We start from the raw sequence: 20,752 nt of genomic DNA on the forward strand, positions 1-20,752 counted from the left end.
AGGTCGGCACCCCAGAATGGCTTGACATGGGTAGGTCAGCACCCCAGAATGGCTTGACATGGGTAGGTCAGCACCCCAGAATGGCTTGACATGGGTAGGTCAGTACCCTAGAATGGCTTGACATGGGTAGGACGGGCGCCCCAGAATGGCCCGGCATTATATATATATATATATATATATATATATATATATATATATATATATATATATATATATATATATATATATATGTTATGTGATGGTATGGTATGTGGTATGATGGGGGAACTCACTAAGCTTTGTGCTTACAGTTTTAGTTTTGGTTTCAGGTACCTCTTCGTCTAAGGGGAAGGAGTCGGCGGTGTAGCAGCGCATCACACACACACATGATTTCCGCATGGAGTTTTCTGGGATTGTACTCTGATTGATTTTACTTTGACATTATGATTTTCAGACACATTGTTATATTTTTGTTTGCAAATGATATGGCATGGGAAATGTTTTGGTAAACTATGATGAGAATTACTTAATTAAAAATGAAAAATGTAGGCTTGGAAATTGGGATGTTACACAACCCCGGAGTCGCCAGCGAGCAGCGGTACGTTTTCGATTTAAAGAACTACTTTAAAAATTAATTTATATTTATATAAGATTAAAACTTGGGGAAAACATTTAAAAGTAATTATAATAACTCACTTATCGAAACAAGTCACAGTATTCATGAGAGAACTAAAAGATTCGTTCAGAGAAGCTATGATGGCTTAGTATGTACATCAGGTTTGTGCATAGCTAAGATTTTTCAGACTTAGAGTGAGTGATTCCACCTTAATTCCTGTTCCTTGTTTGGTTGTGGATTTGGGGCAGAGTTACTCAGTCGACTGTCTTATTTATCTTAATTATTCATAACTTGTATATTCCAGGCGATCATAGTGGTACCGAGGAGGATCGTAGTGTAATGTACCGACACTAGTTATCAAAGCACTTTCACAGTATGTACTCGCTCATCGCGGTACGATACATAGAAATGTTAACATCAAGGGGAAAACAGAAAGCACTAGAACGTTTACACAGAGTACATTGTCGAGCACACTAGGGATACATCATCGTATAACAGAAATTTCTTTCAAATCGGCCAAACTTCTGTTCAATAAAGAGTCGGTTGCTATCATTTGTCATGAATTGGCGAGGTCCTCACCATACTAAGTTCATATGTTTCCATCGCCTTGACCGTCAAATTCATGAAACCTTCGTCATTCGTAACGACAGTCCTACCCAGACCCCGGAATCGTCTACCTAGTATTCTAAACCCCGAAGTACTCATGCGAATAGTACTTTGCCCTCTGAAACCTTGCCGCCATATGTTCAGCAGACCTTCCCTAAATACCACTTGTGCAGCAGATCAAGTTCAAGCATAGAGCCTAAGGACGAATACAGCCCACCTATCACTAATAAGTGTATACGCTAGAGTGGTATATAATCATGATTATGCAGATCTAATATGTGTGTTTCCGCCCTATCTCCTGTTCCTTGTTTGGTTGTGGACCTGGAGCAGAGTCGCACATCCGACCGTCTTACTAATCTTAATTATATACGACTTGTATACACGAGGTAATGATAGATGGACATTAGGCCAAAGTTGCCATCATGGACATTAGGGCAAAGTTGCCAGGTCTACGAGTGAGTATTCTGCCAATCAGAGGAGCACAACCCCAGTAGTACTGCTAAGAAAGCTAATTTCGGGACAAAATTCCATCTAACGGGGGGATGATGTGACAACCCGAAAATTTTGATCATGGAAAGTCCAGCCAATCAACCAAAAGTCAGACTAAATTCCATTGCCTTCTAGCCTTGTTAAGGACATTCTAATGGGTTCTAAGCCTAGTGCACATAAGGATTGAGTGTCATGAAGTGTTAGCTTAGTATTGGAGGAATGAAAACGAGCCAGAAAACCCAACACATGGGGTTTACGGCCGTAAACTCTATGTACGGCCGTAAACACCCTCTAGCCGTGAACTACCCCCAATATATGATAGTTTACTTCATTTTTCTTTATTTTTCCAAGTCTTGGCCGCAAACTACCATTCTCTCTCAAGTATCATAAATTCAAGAACACCATTTCCACTCTTTTCACCCTCTTTCCTTTGTATCTCCTTAGAATACAACTTAGGATCTTCAAACACTAGCCAAAACACAAAGATCTTCAAGTGTTCTTCAAGGGGGCCATGAACCACTCATACATTTGGGCCGTAAACTCCTCAAAAACCTTCAAACGATGAGTACCTCTTCTATCATTCATTTAAGCATGTGTAACTCTTGATTTCCTAGCCTTTAAACAACATCTAACTACATAAACTCCATGAGTTTATGGCCGTAAACTCTTTGTTATGGCCGTAAACCCTTGTTTTGGACATATCTAGAGCCTCAAACACTTATAGATGCTTGTTAGCCATTAGAACTCTTGAACCCTTAAATCCCTATGAAACAAAAACCAAAAATGCATCCATTTTGGAGAGTTTACGGCCGTACACACTTGGTGTGGCCGTAAACACACTTCCTTTGGTTGTACACTCCCCTTTGATCAATCACATGTGATTTCAACACTTCATTTCAAGTGTTTCCTAGTCCCTAAGGGTGTTTCCTTGCATGTTAGTTGTTCAAAACACTAATTACATGCCTATATATATGCCATTATATGTCATTTAGGACTCGTTTGTGTCTCGGGAATTCAATCGTGGAACTTCTCATCCTTACGCGCATGTTCGATTGAATCACCCACATAAGTTGAGTTCATACCCCTATAATCAATCTTTTAAACTGTTTTAAATACTTTTAAGGGGGGAATACAAGTTGAACACAATGATAATTGTGTAAATGTTTGTTATAAACATCTTTCAAGGGATTGCTTATGTTTTTATAAGTGATCAAAACATTTCAAAAACTCTTTTTAAGTTATGTTACTTTATAGTTTATAAAACTCCGTTTTTAAAGTACAATCATAACTTAGTAGATAAATGAGTCTTTTTCAGTAACAGTTTAAGTAAACATACTAGTAAACTATAATAGGTATGGTTTAGGGGTTCAGTTCATACTAGATACCAGAACATACTATAAAGAGAAACAGGTAGGTAGATACAATACATGATAACATAGAGAACATACTATAAAGAGAAACAGGTAGGAAGATACAATACACGATAACAGAAAGAACATATTAAGATACTATAACAGAAAGAACATACTAAGATACTATAACAGAAGAACAAATCATGATTAGCTAAATTATACCAATGATCACTAACTAATTGTTCTAAACAAAAGGTGATAATAAATTGGGTATACAAGATCAAGATAACTTTAATGTGAGACTATTTCACAACTTAGCAATTCGTTTGCTGAAGTTGCGTTTTGTAACCAGAATATCTTGCAGGGAGAGCGTACGTATGGGTACAACCACATCACATTATGACCTTAATAAAACAAACTTGTTTTAAGGTGATCAGTACTTCAAGACGTCAATTTAAAAGACAATTATGTGCTTACATTTTTTCCATTACTTTCATATTGTGACAGTTCCACTTGAAAGTTAATGCAAACTATTTTCGAGTTAAGATAGTTATAAACTAGGGAAAACTTACTTCTTTTCAAGCGACAAACAGAACAGTCGATTCTAGTACATTCAGTAGAAAGGGGCCTATAATGCTAATTTTATGATTCCTTAGTTTATACACCAGGGATATATTAATCGGATCCGACGGGTAGTAGGATGTGTGCTTTCCGCTTCATTTTTTGTTCCTTGTTTGGTTGTGGGCTTAGAGAAGATTCACCCAGCCTACTATCTATTCGATCTTAGCTATATATATATATATATATATATATATATATATATATATATATATATGTATATATATATATATATATATATATATATATATATATATATATATATATATTCCGTATACACCAAGTAATCATAAGGAGTACCAGGTATGGGTCAGGTCATAGGACACTAATTCAATGCACCGTTTTCTAGTACAAAAACATAATTTTCAAATAGAACATTTGATAAACAAAACTAGAAACTTACCAGTAAAGGGTTTAATCCATTTTATTAAACCAGTATAACTTAAAGGACCTTAGGTGGTTAAATCTATAATACCTTAGTATATACATCAGGGTTATATATAATTAATTTCTGATAGGTAGTTGGATGTCTTCTTTCCGCCTCATTTCTTGTTCCTTGTTTGGTTGTGGGCTTAGGGCATATTCACACAATTAACTATCTATTCGAAATTAGATTATATATAGCTAGTATAAACTAAGTGATTATAGAAGGAACTATTGTGGTTACCATTTTTACTAAAAGAAATAAGGGTTTTCTTAAAGAATCTTTTCATCCAATATAAAGGAACTATTACAGTTAACTTCGTGAGTACCAAGTGAATACACCAGGGTTATATACAACGAAGATCTAACAAACAATGGGATGTGTGCCTTCCGCCTCATTTCCTGTTCCTTGTTTGGTTGTGGGCTTAGGGCAGATACAGACAATCGATTGTTTGTTTACTTTGGGTTTTATATAACTTGTATCCATTTAGTACTCATAGAAAGGATTATAGAGTCATTTTTACTTATCTTTCATCAAAGCAGGAAATATAGGATTTTCTGGAGGAACAGGCGAACTTTTCTAAAAGAACTTACAACTTACTTACATCACTAAAATCTTATGAACTCACCAGCTTAAATGTTGATCTACTCTTTCAAAATAACTTGTATTCTCAGGAGACCAGTAGACAGGTACACGCACTAGGATTCAGAAGATGGAGCAGTATAGCTTCATGTCTTGTTTTGTTATTTACTTTGTAGTCTATGTTATGTGAACCACATACTTTGTAAACACTTTCTTTCTAATGAAATGGTTGTTTGTTACTTTGATTACTATGATGCATGTCTTGTGATACTAAACATGACGTCCTCCACCCCCGAACATCATAGTAATCACAAAACATGATGCATGTCTTGTGATTACTATGATGCATGTCTTGTGATACTAAACATGACGTCCTCCACCCCCGAATGTTTCCGTCGTTCCGGTTTTGGGGTGTGACATATATCTATCTAATCAAGCATAAGTCAAAAACTTTTGAGGTGTTCAAAGAGTTTTAAAACGAAGTAGAAAACCAATTGGGCAGAAAGATCAAGATGCTCCGATCCGATAGGGGTGGAGAATATTTAAGTCTTGAAAACTATGATCATCTTAAGAATTATGGAATAGTTTCACAATTGTCTCCTCCCAGAACACCACAGTTGAATGGTGTAGCTGAAAGGAGAAATCGAACATTGTTGGACATGGTTCGATCTATGATGAGTCGATCTAAACTTCCGATATCTTTTTGGGGTGTGCCTTAGAGACAGCCGCCCATATCCTAAACCTCGTACATACTAAGAAGGTTGCTAAAACACCCTCTAAAATGTGGAGTGGGACACGTCCTTCTCTAGCACATATAAAGGTTTGGGGATGTGAAGCTTTTGTTCGTCGCGAGACGAATGACAAGCTTGAACCCCGATCGGAGAAGTGTTACTTCATCGGTTATCCATAAAAGTCATTTGGATACTTTTTCTACAAGCCTTCGGAAAACAAAGTGTTTGTTGCTCGAAAGGGATTCTTCGTTGAGAGGGATCTCATTTCCAAAGAGGACAGTGGGAGCCACATCGACCTTGAAGAGCTTCAAGAGTCAAATGAAGAAGAACCTTTAGTAGTCACTAGCGCTCAACTATAGGTGCAACAACCCGTTGAGGAACCTCAACCTGGGGTTGAGCAACCTGTTGAGCAAAATGATATATCTCCACCTCCCCTTCGCAGATCCACTAGAGTTAGTCTTCCTCCTGAATTCTATGGTTTCCATGTGAGCACAGAAGGATACGTATTGATTAGTGATCGTACACTGGTTGATATGGATGAGCCATCCAACTATAAGGAAACGGTGGCAGGCACTGAGGCTGCTAAGTGGAAGGAAAGCATGGAGAGCGAGATTCAGTCTATGCATGACAACCAAGTTTGGAATTTGGTTGATCCTGCACCTGGCACTAAAATTGTTGGGTGCAAATGGATCTTCAAGAAGAAGACAGGCATGGATGGGAATGTGCATACGTTCAAGGCTAGGTTGGTTGCAAAGGGTTACACTCAGACTCAAGGAATTGATTATGAGGAAACTTTTTCACCAGTAGCCAAGATCAAGTCTATTAGGATATTACTTGCCATAGCAGCTTTTCATGATGATGAAGTATGGCAAATGGATGTGAAAACCGCTTTCCTTAGTGGAAAACTCACAGAGGAAGTGTATATGGCACAACCTGAGGGTTTCATAGATCCAAAATATCCAAATAGAGTGTGTAAGTTTGAAAGTTCCATATATGGACTGAAACAAGCATCTCGCAGCTGGAACCTTTGTTTTCATGAAAAGATCAAGGAGTTTGGTTTTTCAAGAAGTGAAGGAGAGTACTACATATATATCAAAGCTAGTGGGAGTAATTTAGTCTTCCTAGTGTTTTATGTGGATGACATACTCCTTATAGGAAACGATATCCCGACGTTGCAAGGTGTTAAGACGTGGCTTGGGAGTTGTTTCGCTATGAAAGATCTAGGAGGGGCTGCATACATACTTGGTGTAAGGATCTATAGAGATAGATCAAACGTCTAATAGGACTGAACCAAAGTACATACTTGGATAAGGTCTTGAAGAAATTCAAGATGCAGGACTCCAAGAAAGGTTATCTACCTATGCAACATGGCACGAAATTGAGTAAGACTCAATGTCCTAGTTCTAGTGATGAACAGGAAAGAATGAGTCGAGTCCCATATGCTTCTGCTATAGGATCAATCATGTATGCCATGACATGTACTCGTCCTGACGTCTCATTTTATCTGAGTATGGTGAGTCGTTTTCAGGACAACCCAGGCGAAAGTCGTTGGACGGCAGTAAAGAATATTTTGAAATACCTAAGAAGAACAAAGGATATGTTCTTAGTATATGGGGGTAAAGATGAGTTGACAGTCACAGGTTATACAGATGCCAGTTTCCAAACTGATAGGGACAACTCATGTTCACAGTCAGGATGGGTATTCTTGCTTAATGGAGGAGCGGTCACTTGGAAGAGTTCCAAGCAGTCGATAGTGGCAGACTCTACGTGCGAGTCAGAGTATATAGCAGCTAGTGAAGCTGCAAAAGAAGCTACATGGTTGAAGAATTTCATTGATGATATTGGTGTCGTTCCGAGCATCAAGGATCCCTTGGAAATCTTCTATGACAATGAGGGTGCAGTCGCGTTGACTAAAGAACCCAAAGACCATGGTAACTCAAGACATATACTTAGAAAGTTCCACTATGTAAGACATCGATTCGAGGATGGAGATATTGTTGTGAGTAGAGTATCGCCGGAGGAGAATCCAACCGATCCATTCACTAAACCACTATCAAGGATCAAGCATGATAGTCATACTAGATCTATAGGCATTAGATTTACTGAAGATATGGTATAGTTGTTTAGTTTGATAATCCTTGAAACATTTAACAGTATGAGTTTGTAATAGAATTGATGTTTATTTTGTGGAGACTTAATAAAGTGTTGGATTGCTATCATTTCTATTTATTTATTATTGTGTTTCGCTTTTGCATGTTTAGAACCCACTTCCCGAGTACTAAGTACTCAAACCTCCACAGTCGGTCATACTCTTGGAAGTAAGTAGTGATTCAAGACTGTCATGAGTGTTGGTGGATTGACCATTTTGATTGGCATAACATAGTGATTGTGTCAACACTCGTGAGTGCTTAATAGTGATTTAAGTATTGGAACAACCCGCACTTAGAGATTACTCCATGGATTCAGTCACGAGTAATTCTAAGATGATAATATCTTCTGCTCTTCAAACCGAGATACATATGGGGCTTTGCTCTAAGATTCTGTTATGCATTGGTGTACTCCAACACTATCCGTAACTGGTGGCTATAACGGGTATATTCATGTGTGACATGATGAAATAGACAAAGACTATGTAGTCAAAGTTTATTCATCCCTTCTGCCTTAATAGGAGAAGCGATATCTATGGGCCCCTCGATGATTTGGTGCTGACATATTAAATACCTGGTCGGGTGCTGACTAGAATTGATGTGTTTAATTTAGTAGTCAGATGTAGTCGTCACAAATCTATATCGGGAAACATAATTTTGAATTCTGAGATTGACCATTATCCATGTCTCGAATTCATACAGATATCATGAGGATGAAGGAATAGTCGATCACTTATCTGAGGGCTGAAATTGATTAGATCAGAGTTCGGAAGATGCATTGGATGGCATTCTCTCTGTTGATTATTAGAGAAATATAGAACCATATATATACCTAGTTGATGACTTGTCCAAGTGGGAGACTGTTGGAAGTATGTCCAAGGTCATTAACTAGTTGGTGATATTTCTAATAATAGCAGGGTCCTCTTGGGTTGTCCTCAAGACTCAAAATTGAGTAGAATAAATAATAAGAGTAATTATTGTATCAATTATTATGGTTTAATAATTAATTAGAAACTAATTGGAAAACAATTTGGGAATTAATTAACAGTTTAATTAATAGAAGGGTTGAATGTATATTAATCAATAGTTGGTTGATCAGGGAACATTCCAGAACCCTATAAGGAAGGGGGTTGGACGAAATCTCCCTTTGGATAAAGGGAATTTCGTTCTTAGCCTATCCCATCCCACATGGTTGGAAGGATAAAACCCTAGGAGGTATCCAAGGCTATAAATAGGGTCTTAGGGATTCATTCCTCTTTGCTCATTTTTTGGCTTGAGTATTCGCCACCTTCTTTCTCCCTCATTGTGGAAGAACTTTCCTTATAGTTCATCCCTAGTTTAATATTTGATTCTGCTCTTTTGAGTTCATTGGGTGTGAACCAAGAGAGGGATTATGGTTTGGATCCTTATCATCCAAACAAGGTGGCACCCACAAGGAGTCAAGCTCGAAGATCATTAGCTGCTAAAGAGGTTAGTATTCTTCCTTGTATTTTCGGTTTTCATAGGGTAGAAATAATAGTATGAATCCATAGATCCATAGGTTGCATGTACACTTAGGTAAATCATTTTGTTGTTTCGATTCTTCCGCTACCTAGTTATAGAGTGTATTTGATGCATGTATTACCCAACAACATCTCAGAGGTATAAAGTCCTAACCTTGACATGTAGTTTATTAGATCTTATTTTTGGTAGTTTTGGGACTTTGGCTTGGATGTCCAAAGAAAAGAGATTTCCAGAGGTTGAGGGTGTAGATTTGGCCTCTATAAGACCTCTAGAGGATTAAATTTGCAAACTTTAATAGCCTCCATGTCCCATTCATGCAATATGACCATTATGAACCCAAAAATGAACCTTAGAAGGTGTTTCCATCATGAATGGACGTAAAGTTGGAAGCTTTACGTGATTAAACCACCTTAGGACCTCAGATCTGTAATATGGAACGTTGAAGCAAGGGTTAAAGGCTTAATGGGTCAAGACCCTCCTCAAAGGAACTAGGGTTTGGGTCTAAAGCTTATTAGATGATCTTTGGGGGTAAAGTTGGAAACTTTACCCTTCTAGACGTATCTATGGTTAGGGATCTGAAGTTTGGAACCTTTGGATTTGAGAAAAACTCGACGAGTTCACAGGAGAACTTGGCGAGTTGGGTTGAAGTTACCCCGATTCTGTTGGAAAATGGAGGAACTCGGCGAGTTGTAGGAAAACTCGACGACTTGGATCGCAACATCATGATAATGGCTGTAGGATGGACTCGACGAGTTATAGGGATGACTCGACGAGTTAGGTCAACTCGGAGCGTTGACTTTGACCTTGACTAGAGTTGACTTTTAAGGGTTTGAAGGGTTGAGTTGTATCTAAGGAGTTGTTTATGATTAAGGAGGTGGCAGAGCTGATACTCGGAGTTTGGGCCTACTCAGCTACAGTTTGCATTTGAGGTGAGTCTCCTCACCACACCAATGGGTCGAAGGCACTAAGGTCGGCCCATTATGTGACATGTGGATTGTTAGTTGATTATGTGTTATGTTGATATGACATTTGCATGGAAGACCCTGGGGGGTTCCTGTGGCAGTATATTAAGACCATATTGGGGTTCCCATGGCATTTGGTGTAAGAGCTTGGAGGGTTTCCATGGCATCCTAGTATGTTTGTATGTTTAGCTTGCATGATATTTCTTTGGTTAGCTAAGACCATGTGGGGGTTCCCATGGAAGTTAGTAAAGACCATGTGAGGGTTCTCATGGCAGGTAGTTAAGACCATGTGGGGGTTCCCATGGCAGTAGGTTAAGACCACGTGGGGGTTCTAGTGGCACCCAGTGTAAGATCTTGGAGGGTTTCCATGGCATCTGTATATGTTTGTATGCATGGCTTATGTGGTATACATAGCTGATATAGCTAATATGGGTTATGTGATTATGTGTATTGTGTGGGGTATGCTCTGGGGAACTCACTAAGCATTAGCTTACAATTTGTTGGTTGTTTCAGGTACTTGAGGATCTAAGGGCAAGAGCCCGGCATGATGGCGCGACATGCACTCTCCGGCATTTTAATTGGGGACACTATGATATTATGAATAAAATGTTTGATGTTATGGATTTTGAAAACAAATTTGATTGGAATTTTATATTTTATGGAAATGATTTCGTTACTTAAAAATGAAAATTTTTATTGGAAATTTGGGCTGTTACAAGTACGCCCATCTTACTAGCCTAAACCCAAAACCTTCCAAACTTCTAATGGTCATAACTCTCGCGTTCCAACTCCGATTTTGGAGTTCTTTATTTGCTCGGAAAGATAATGAAAATCCATACAATCCCATAAAGTCTCCTTTGACTCAAAACCTTCCGAACCCGAATCCTTAATTCAATAAAGGCCTGAAACATCACTTTTACCATTATACCCTTAGGATCCAAAGTACACACAGAAAGCTTGACTCACACAACGTATATATAACCGAATACCAAATAGGCCTAGAACCCAAAACCTTGAAGTACAGGACCCTAACTTGATCCATCAATTTCCATAATTCCCGAAATTGGAAGCTTCTCGAAACCGGATGTTATAGTAGGTCAGTTATCAGGATTATGTATGACCGACCAACGAAGGACTTAATTGAGAAGTGGCCAATGGCTAGGTAACTAGGGAAGGGTAGTTGTTAAGGCTATGGATATGCTAGTAGTTTGCTATGTGCTTATGATACATTGTTATGTGATAGTGATAGCTTGGGTTCTATGTAGTTTAAGTTTGATAACCTGAGAACTCTTGGTCTAATATCTGATTGTGATTTTCTTGTCTGATTGTTCGCTCTTGGGTGGGTTATCTGTTTGACTGTCTATTTGATCTTTAACTACATATGACTTTATGAATTTATATGAAAGACTGTAGTTGGATCACAACACTGATATGAAATATTGTGGTTGGATCACAGCACTAATATGAAAGATTATGGTTGGATCACAGCAATTGTATGTAAGACTAGGGTTCAACCCCTGGAAATGGAGTCAAGGTTGGGCCCGTACACTCCCTAGGATTGAGCCCGTTACGGATGATATATGTACGTGGATAGGAGACTGTGATTGGATCACAACATTGATATGAAATATTGTGGTTGGATCACAACACTGTTATGAAAGACTGTGGTTGGATCACAACACTAATATGAAAGATTATGGTTGGATCACAGCAATTGTATGTAAGACTAGGGTTCGGCCCCTGGAAATGGAGTCAAGGTTGGGCCCGTACACTCCGTAGGATTGGGCCCGTTACGGATGATATATGTACGTGGATAGGAGATTTGATTGCTCGTTTCTAGATCCGAGATCTTGTGTCGATGCAATTTATGTATGATGGAATATATGATATACTGGGGAACTAACTAAGCTTTATGCTTACAGTTGTGGATTAACATTTTTCAGGTCATTCATGAAAGAACTCGATGGGACTATACACACGCATCGAAGATGTTCTTTTCCACTGTTTTGTAAGCTTAACTTTGATATTGTATGGTTTTAATCAAATGAATGTACTTGATGGTTTCTGAAACAAAGGTTTTAATTGGTTTTTATATTTTAAAAATGAAAAATCTATTTGCAATTTTCGAGACGTTACATATAAATTGGATATATTTAATTGGTGATTCATTATCCAACCAATTCTAATCATTTTTCTATCTGATACAACCAAATACAATTATGATAATCAAAACTAAATTGAACACAATTACGCTAAATAGGACTAATAAACAACACTTCACGTCTTGAACTTCAACGACCACGGTTCAAACATGCAAAATCTTTAAGAGAATTTGCTATATTTTTTATCTTGTCTAAAATTAATTTGATAATAATATTTATGGTAATTGGATATTTATTGGTTCAGTTCGGTTCGGTTATCCATTGGATTTTCAGGATGATCCAGTAACCAATCCAATCCAATTGGATTTAGAAATTTTGAAACCGATCCAATCCACTCAAATCGGTTGGTTTGTAATTGGATCGGTCGGTTTGAATTGGATCGGTTAAGTATTGTACACCCATATTGCAAAAGTTTTGGATGGAAGAGAAATGCTAAATTATACAAGTCTCCAAGTAGGAGATTGTTGGTTTAGTGAAGGCATGAATGAGAAGACATTTAAAGTTCAGGGGCCAAAAATGTAACTATCACCAATTCAATATTTTTTTAGACCTAGCTATCCGTCGTGTATACATGTCAGACACGAATTTACAGTTACACGACACAGACTTCACAAACATGAACACGACACAAATTGTAAAACATGTCTTATGTATCAAACACAAACAGACCACATAATTAATTTGTGTGACACGTGATACGACACGAATAAACACGTTTTTAACCATGTTACATGAAAACATGGATAAACACGAATGTGCACAAAATTAATTTGTGCCTATACGTATTTATATGTGTTTATGCATGTTTATACGCGTTTATAGGTGTCTTGTGTTGTGTGTTTATACGTTTCGCGTGTCAAAGCGGATTAAATTTGTGTCTATACGTGTTTAAATAGGTAAATTCATGTTTGACACGCGTAAGACACAAAACACGGATTTCTAAAACCCATACATGGAAAACGTGTGTCATGTTCGTGTCGTGTATCAAATTGTTAGGCCATCCGATATGGGAGGGGTTTTCACGTGACATCTGACGTGTCACCCCTACCCACGCGTAAACATCGCCCCAATGGGTAGTGTGTGTGTGTGTTGTAGCGTGACTCCATGGTGAAGACGATGGATTTGATTGGGTGATGCTTTTTTGACCCCCTACTCTCTTTCGTCCTTCTTAATCTGCTCTCTTTCTCCTTCTCGCCTACTCTCTTTCTCCATTTCCATTTGGTTCTTCTCTTCTCCTGCAAGTTCTTCTGGTCCTTTTTCGTCAGTGAAGGCAAGGCAGCAAAGGGGGAAAGGTTTTAGGGTTTGTTGGGTTGAATGAAATAAGGAAAAAATGGTATCGGCTGTACTCCAACTCAAAAGAATCTCATGCCCAAATTTTGGTTTTTTACACAAAAGGCCACTAAGTCTCATTTTCTTACATTAGTAGTTTTTCGATTTATAATATATGGTTTTAATGTACTTTTTTTATTAATAAAAAAAGTTTAAAATTCTGTTTTTTTATTTAATCTAATTTCAAAAAAATAAAAAAAAATAATAACAAGATAAATAATGTGGAATGGTAACCATTTCCAATGGCTAGTGGTTTAGTAGTGGACATGTAGTGGAGATGACGTAGCGCGTGGAAACACTTTTCTAGTGGGTTGGTATCATAACCTTTGGCCTTAGATTTAATATTTTTTTTCATGTATGAAGAAGAAAGTTGGTAAATGTCATGGACGGCGGGCGTAAATTCTGCAATTCAACATCAACCGGTGGCTTTATTATTTCCACATATATGTTAAAATAAAATGGCGGCTTTATCGTTTTCACAAATGTGCCAATGTTAATTAAAAGTTGACGGCTCATTAAGTATATATATGTGTGCTGCAAGATTGGAGAAGTGCAGCAAAATGTAGAAGTCCATAGGAAATTAAGAGCACATCTCTTGTGAGAAAATTTCAAGAGCATTTATTATGAAGTTGAAACCACATTCAACTTTGGAATAGACTCTATAAAGAGAGATTATTATTTGTTGGTAGCTCATGTTAGTGCAACCTTAATGTGAATGATTTATAAGTACAATTTAGCCTTATATGATTGTAATTTTTTAGTAATAATAAAATCATCTCTCTCGTTCGTTCGTTGATTAGCCGATCAGACAAATCGTAGTGAATCAAGTTAAGTACTGTGTTCCGATTTTATAATTTTCTTTTTGCAGTTTTCTAGTAGTTTTATTCCGTGTTTTTTTATCGTGTGTATGAAGTTGTTCAATTTGCTTTGTTGAATTCCAATATTTTGGATCTTTCGACACCATTGTTGAACACTGTCAATTTCTAGATCAGTCAATTTTTCCAAAAGAATTTTTCGAAACTTGTAGTGAAGATTATAGGCGTATATTAAGGAATTAGAAAAAGAAGATATTAAATGTAGATAAACTCTAAAACTAGAGTTTTAAAGTTACAAGAATTAATATACAGAGAGAAAAGGAAGATTACCAAAAATGCAATTTAAGAAGGGGTACAATCTATGAAACAAAAATGCAACTTAAGGACATGTTTGGGAAAACTTCAAAAACAGGGACCAATCTTGCAATATTTGGTAAAGTTCAGGAGCTATTTTTGTTATTTGCTTCATTTATAATCAGGATCTAGATTATTAGTGACTTTTTGTTTATGATCGTTAATATAGAGATGTGATTGTGAAAGTAGGGATAAAAATATATATATAATTCATCCATATGTTTAGGCTCCGTAATTCCCATGTATATAAGGCTATATTTAGGGATGAGCATCGGAACAGGTTAACTGTTTTTGAAACCGGAACTGCCGGTTTTGGAATTGGAACCGCTTAAAGGCGGTTCCGGTTCCGGTTCCAAAAGTTATGGAACCGCCTTAAGCGGTTCCGGTTCCGGTTCTCATTTTTTCGGAACCGCTACCCGCTGGATACCCGCCGGAACCAGTATATATATATATATATATATATATATATATATATATATATATATATATATATATATATATATATATTATTTCATATAAATATGTATGTTACTTAAACCGGTTTAGAATATATTGGTCTGATTTTGTCTGTCTTTGGTCCGAATTGATTTGATTTGGGTCGAACTAAATTGCGGTTTTATCGAAAAAAGTTAACAAAATTAATGTAACCGGGTTACCCGCTCCCGGAACCGGAACCGCTGGTTCCGGGACTGGTTCCAAACATTTAAGAACTACCTAAAACGGTTCCGGTTCCGGTTCTAACTTTCTAGGAACCGCCGGTTCCGGTTCCGGTTCCGGTTCTCGACAAATGAGGCAGGTACCCGCCTATGCTCATCCCTATTTATATTGCAATTTTATAAAACTTCAATGGAGGAGAAAAATGTTAGGCTAAATTTAATAGGAGTTTAATGACCAATATTGTTGGGTCACTTTTTGTTTAAATAATCTATAAATTCAATTAACCAAAAAACAAAGAGTTATTTGGTGGGTGGGATGACTTGTGTTTTAAGATAGCCATTTTTTTAGGGTAGAAATGTCATTTTACATTACTTAACATGGTGTTATTCAAAAATGTCCGAGCATGTAACAAATTGAAACCACAAGTACCATCAGCCAACAAAAATTTATCAAGCACAAACACCAATGAAAAACAAAGACTATGAAAATAACATATTCTTCCAAAGGAAATAAGAAAAGTACAAACCAACAGCTCTCCTCCTAAATGATATGAAGAAAACTGACAAATTCTTCACCCTAAACTCTCTCCTCAAATAGGCCAATTGCAATATTCGTGACAACAGTCATACCATTAAACTAACTCTAAAAATAGGCATCAAATGCCATAATTTTAAAACATACTGCTACAAAAGTGGTCAACCTCCATTCATTCATACTTAAAACAGCTTAAAAAGCAAACCGCCATGAGCCGCAAAGAAGGGTGCAAACACAAGTGATTCAACAGCCATTAGCTTGATCAAAATGTTTAGAGATGGACCCGAGGTGTCCTTTAGTGGGTCCCCAATCGTGTCCCCTATCACAGCCGCCTTATGTGCATCCGACCCCTTCGGTCCAAGTGTCCTCGCATGTTCCGATGCACCCGCCTGATCATACATAAATCACACACCAAAAAAACAAAAGTTATACAACTTCTGAAAATTTACATTTTTAGTCCCCGAAATACTTGTTTTTTTTTCAATTTTGGTTCTAAAAAACTCTCTTCCACTTTTGGTCCTTCTTAGAATATGGACCAAAAATGTTAATTCACTCTAAAAAAATAATCACCTCAATATACTTCTTAGCATTGTCCCACGCGCCACCAGTATTGGATGCAGAAATCGCCACCTGGACACCAGAAACCAAAGAGCCCGCAAGAACACCAGAAAGAGTCTCAACTCCAAAAAACGTCCCGACAATAAGAGGAGTCAACATCACAAGTGCGCCAGGTGGAATCATCTCCTTAATAGACGCATCCGTCGATATCTTAACACAAGTAGCATAATCCGGCTTCGCAAGCCCCTCCATGATCCCTGGAATCGTATTAAACTGCCGCCTGACCTCCTCCACCATCTTCAAGGCGGCACTGCCCACACTCTTCATGGTCATGGCGGAAAACCAGTACGGAAGCATAGCCCCCACAATCAACCCGATAAAAACCTTCGGAGTCAAAACATCAACAACTTCAATTCCAGCGCGGCTCACGAACGCGCCAAACAGCGCTAACGAAACGAGCGCGGCGGAACCAATCGCGAACCCCTTTCCGATGGCGGCGGTGGTGTTTCCGGCGGCGTCGAGGGCGTCGGTGCGTTCGCGGATTCTGTGGCTCATTCCGGCCATCTCGGCGATTCCGCCGGCATTGTCGGAGATGGGACCGTAGGCGTCGATGGCGAGGCCGGTGGCGATGGTGCTGAGCATTCCGAGGGCGGCAACGGCGATTCCGTACATGGCGGCGAAGGAAAAGGAAACGAAGATTCCGATTGCGATGGCGAAGATCGGAATGATGACGGATTTGTAGCCTAATGCGAGGCCGAAGATGACGTTTGTGGCGGCTCCGGTTCTGCAGGAGTCGGCGACGTCTTGTACGGGGCTGTAGGCGTTGCTGGTGTAGTATTCGGTTACGAAACCGATTATGAGGCCCGCCCATAGACCCACACAGACGCATAAGAAAAGTTGCCTGGGTAAAAGGGTAATTTTGCTTTTGGTTATATGTAACTCTTTGAAGAATTTTGTATGGTGCTAAGAAGAAAAATAACAAAAAAAATGAGTAGATGATGTCATAAAATGATCATTTTTCAACTTTTATCATTTGTTTCGCGGAATGGCGAAATGTATTTTACTTTGCAAAATTGATGGCAATACACGAAAATTGATGTTTTGGGGAATTATAAAAATTCAAGATTCTTTTTTTTTTTAAATTGCTTCGCGAAAATTCTTTTTCTCTATTTTTTTAAATGATGTTGTTTCGTGAAACACGTTATGTCATTTTCACGAAATTAAAAAAAAAAATTGGCAAAATCTGTTGAGATGTTTCAAATGGAGACCACTGACCAAGCAATTCGAAAAGAAAAAGAAAAAGAAAAAAAAAAAAAAAAAGGTGATCCCACTATGTTTTTTGTGAATTCTTTTTCACAAAAATGATTTTATTTTGCAAGAAAAGAAAATTTGTGCAAAATAAAAAATAATCGTAATTTTTTTTTAGATTTTGCTAGTGCAAAATAAAAAATAATCTTAGACTATTTTAAGATTGCTTTGCAAAAAACCTTTCTCTCTGTTTTTTCTCATAAAAATGATGTTATTTCTTGAAAACACCTTATGTCATTTTCACGGAGATAAAAGAAAAAACAAAAAAAAGTTCCCAAAATCTGTGAGATATTTTAAGCGGGGACCACTAATTAATGTAATCCGCAAACAAAAAAAAAATGTTTTTTAAGGTGATCCCTACTGTTTTTGTATTTTTTTTTGCAAAAAATTATGTTATTATGCAAAAAATCGTTTTCACAAAATAAAAATAATTGTGAATTCTTTTAAGACTTTTCCAGTCTCCAAAGATAAAATTATTATATTATCATATTACCTTCCCATATTTTGTTATATCTGTGATTAGGACTTTATCAAAAGGGTAATTTTACTTTTGGTTATATATAACTCTAGAATTTTGTGTGGGGCTAAAAATGAGCGCCTAATATCATAAAATGAGTTAAATGACCATCTTTTCAAAGGTCGCCTTTACTTTTTCGCAATTATTTTCATTTTATTTTTTTCGCAAAATTGATGGCATTTCACGAAAAATGATGTTTTTCATAAAATATAAAAATTCAAGATTTACATTAAGATTGACATGCAAAAATTCTTTCTCCATTATTTTTTCACAAAAATGATGTTGTTTTTTGGTGAACCACATTGTCATTTTCACGGAATTAAAAAAAAAAAAAAAAAAAAAAAAGAGTTAGCAAAATCTGTTGAGATGTTTCAAATGTCATTTTCACGAAATTAAGAAGAAAAAAAGTGATTTTGTGATATTACCTTAGGATATTAGGTTATATCTATGATTAGTACTTTTATATATCTATGACCAAAAGGGTAAATTTGCTTACCAGTTATGCACGACTTTCTGTACACCAAAGTTGAAGATGGTGAAGGATGAAGGAAGTGCAATCCAACTAACGATTCCGATTCCAAAAGTCATAAGAACAGTAGATATAATAAGCTGATTCTTCAATGTTGGTTCAATATCTTTCACAGCTTTGATTTCAAAAAAATCAGTTGCAAAAAGTGTGGTTATCAAGCACACAAGAATCCCAACAGAGCTCACAAGCAATGGGTAACACATTGCAGTGTATTCATGGTTGATTCCAAAAGAAGAAATGGAAGCAACTACAAGTGCAGCACATGATGACTCAGCATAAGACCCGAAAAGATCAGATCCCATTCCAGCAATGTCACCAACATTATCTCCAACATTGTCAGCAATAACCTGAAAAAAAAAATGAGCATAAGTTAGATAAAATGCATCAGGAATGAGAAATGACACAAGGGTATAAAGGTAAACTTACAGCTGGATTTCTAGGATCATCTTCTGGAATGTTCCTTTCGACCTTTCCAACAAGATCAGCACCAACATCAGCAGCTTTAGTGTAAATACCACCACCAACTCTTCCAAACAGAGCCATGGAAGATCCACCAAGTCCATAACCAGTTATGGCTTCAAAAAGACCTTCCCAGTCATCTCCATAGTATAACTTGAATAAATTAATAGTAATAAACAAAACCAAAAGGCCATTTGCAGCAAGGAGAAAGCCCATTACAGCACCAGATCGAAATGCAGTAATGAAAGCTTTCCCAACACCTTTTCTTGCTTCTAATGTTGTTCTGGCATTCGCATATGTGGCTATTTTCATCCCAAGGAAACCAGAAAGGACAGAGGTAATGGCACCAAGCAAGAAGGAGATGGTGCTAAAGAAAGCAGTGGCAAGTGCAGGTTTACACATGCTGTGAACATCGTAGGTACATTGTTTACTCTTTGTGCTGAAGCCCTCAACAGAACCCAGGAAAAGGAAGATCAAGATTGCAAAAACAACCATGAAAATGCCCACGTATTGGTACATAGTAACCAAAAAGGATGTTGATCCTGTTATTTTGGAATGAACAAAGAAAACAAAGTACATATTAACACAAGTTAAGCGACAATCGTTTAATATATCCTATTCTATTACAATTTAGAAGTATCCTAATTCCAGATCTACCAATATAAAGTAGAAACTAGCTTTCCACTCACCAAACCAGGAAAATATCACGAATTTACACTGATTTGAGCTTTGACTGATTTCACAAAATGAAATGCGCAGTTAATGAAGTCGAAAACTACCATTATATGTAGATCCTAATGAGAACGAATGATTAAAAATCACAGAGAACAGTAGGTGAGAGACAGATCTAACCTTCAGAGATGGCATTCTGAATCTCAGCGCATTTCGCGACGACATTATGTTCGTTAACGCCCTCTTCTTCTTCGATTAAGGAATCATTGAATCCATTCTTGTTGTTGTTTGCCGGAGAGCCGTTTCGGTCTGGTGTGAGCTTTACTTTTGACACCAAAGCCCATTGGATCAGAGAAAAAATGATACCAATCACGGCACATACCGGAATGATGATCTGTGTAGCCAGATCTGGTAGTAACACGGAACCCATATCACCGGAAACTTATAAACCCTCCGGCAGACAAAAAAAAAAGGGAAGAGTAGAAGTGAAGTGGGAAAGCAAGCAGTTTGTATTTATAGTGAAGGACGATAAATGGTAACAAAAGCAGATTGGGTAATTTTAGGGTTTTGCAGGTTAATCTTTAGGGTATGGATTAGCGTTTAATTTGGTAAGGATTTGAGTAAATTTAGGGAAATTGAGTATATGATTAGATTTTGTTAATGAAGCAAATTTAACAAAGTAGTCAAAATTTAATGGAATTCAAATTAGGCAAGTAAATAGGTCTTTTCCGGGGAAGGCTTTCTTTTTTCTTCTTATTTTTTAATAGAAAAATTAAATTGGTTCCTATTTTTTATGCCTAGACAAATGTTCCTACCCAATAAAATTATCATTCCATATTTTTTTAACTA

The 20,752-nt window shown here is 37.3% G+C and overlaps 1 protein-coding gene across 1 annotated transcript; it reads right to left on the reverse strand.

Annotated features, from left to right (window-relative positions):
- Positions 1–15,792: 15,792 nt before the first annotated feature.
- On the reverse strand, positions 15,793–20,404 carry LOC145107853 (pyrophosphate-energized vacuolar membrane proton pump-like). The gene is made up of 5 exons (XM_079044807.1): positions 20,084–20,404; positions 19,199–19,773; positions 18,740–19,119; positions 16,431–17,319; positions 15,793–16,249 (listed from the first exon to the last, which is right to left on the reverse strand). The coding sequence occupies exons 1-5, from the start codon at positions 20,331–20,333 to the stop codon at positions 16,043–16,045; spliced, it is 2,301 nt and encodes a 766-aa protein (XP_078900933.1). The 5' UTR covers positions 20,334–20,404; the 3' UTR covers positions 15,793–16,042.
- Positions 20,405–20,752: the final 348 nt, after the last annotated feature.

The sequence above is a fragment of the Lactuca virosa genome, chromosome 4 (assembly GCF_052849685.1).
Source record: "Lactuca virosa cultivar CGN04683 chromosome 4, Lactuca_virosa_CGN04683_v6, whole genome shotgun sequence".
NCBI classification, from domain to species: domain Eukaryota; kingdom Viridiplantae; phylum Streptophyta; class Magnoliopsida; order Asterales; family Asteraceae; genus Lactuca; species Lactuca virosa.

Excerpts from the sequence above, each read along its gene's own strand:
- LOC145107853 (XM_079044807.1), bottom strand. The coding sequence starts at position 20,333 with ATGGGTTCCGTGTTACTACCAGATCTGGCTACACAGATCATCATTCCG. Across the intron at positions 19,774-20,083 it reads TCAGAATGCCATCTCTGAAG|GATCAACATCCTTTTTGGTT; the intron begins GTTAGATCTGTC and ends CCAAAATAACAG. Across the intron at positions 19,120-19,198 it reads ATGATCCTAGAAATCCAGCT|GTTATTGCTGACAATGTTGG; the intron begins GTAAGTTTACCT and ends TTTTTTTTTCAG.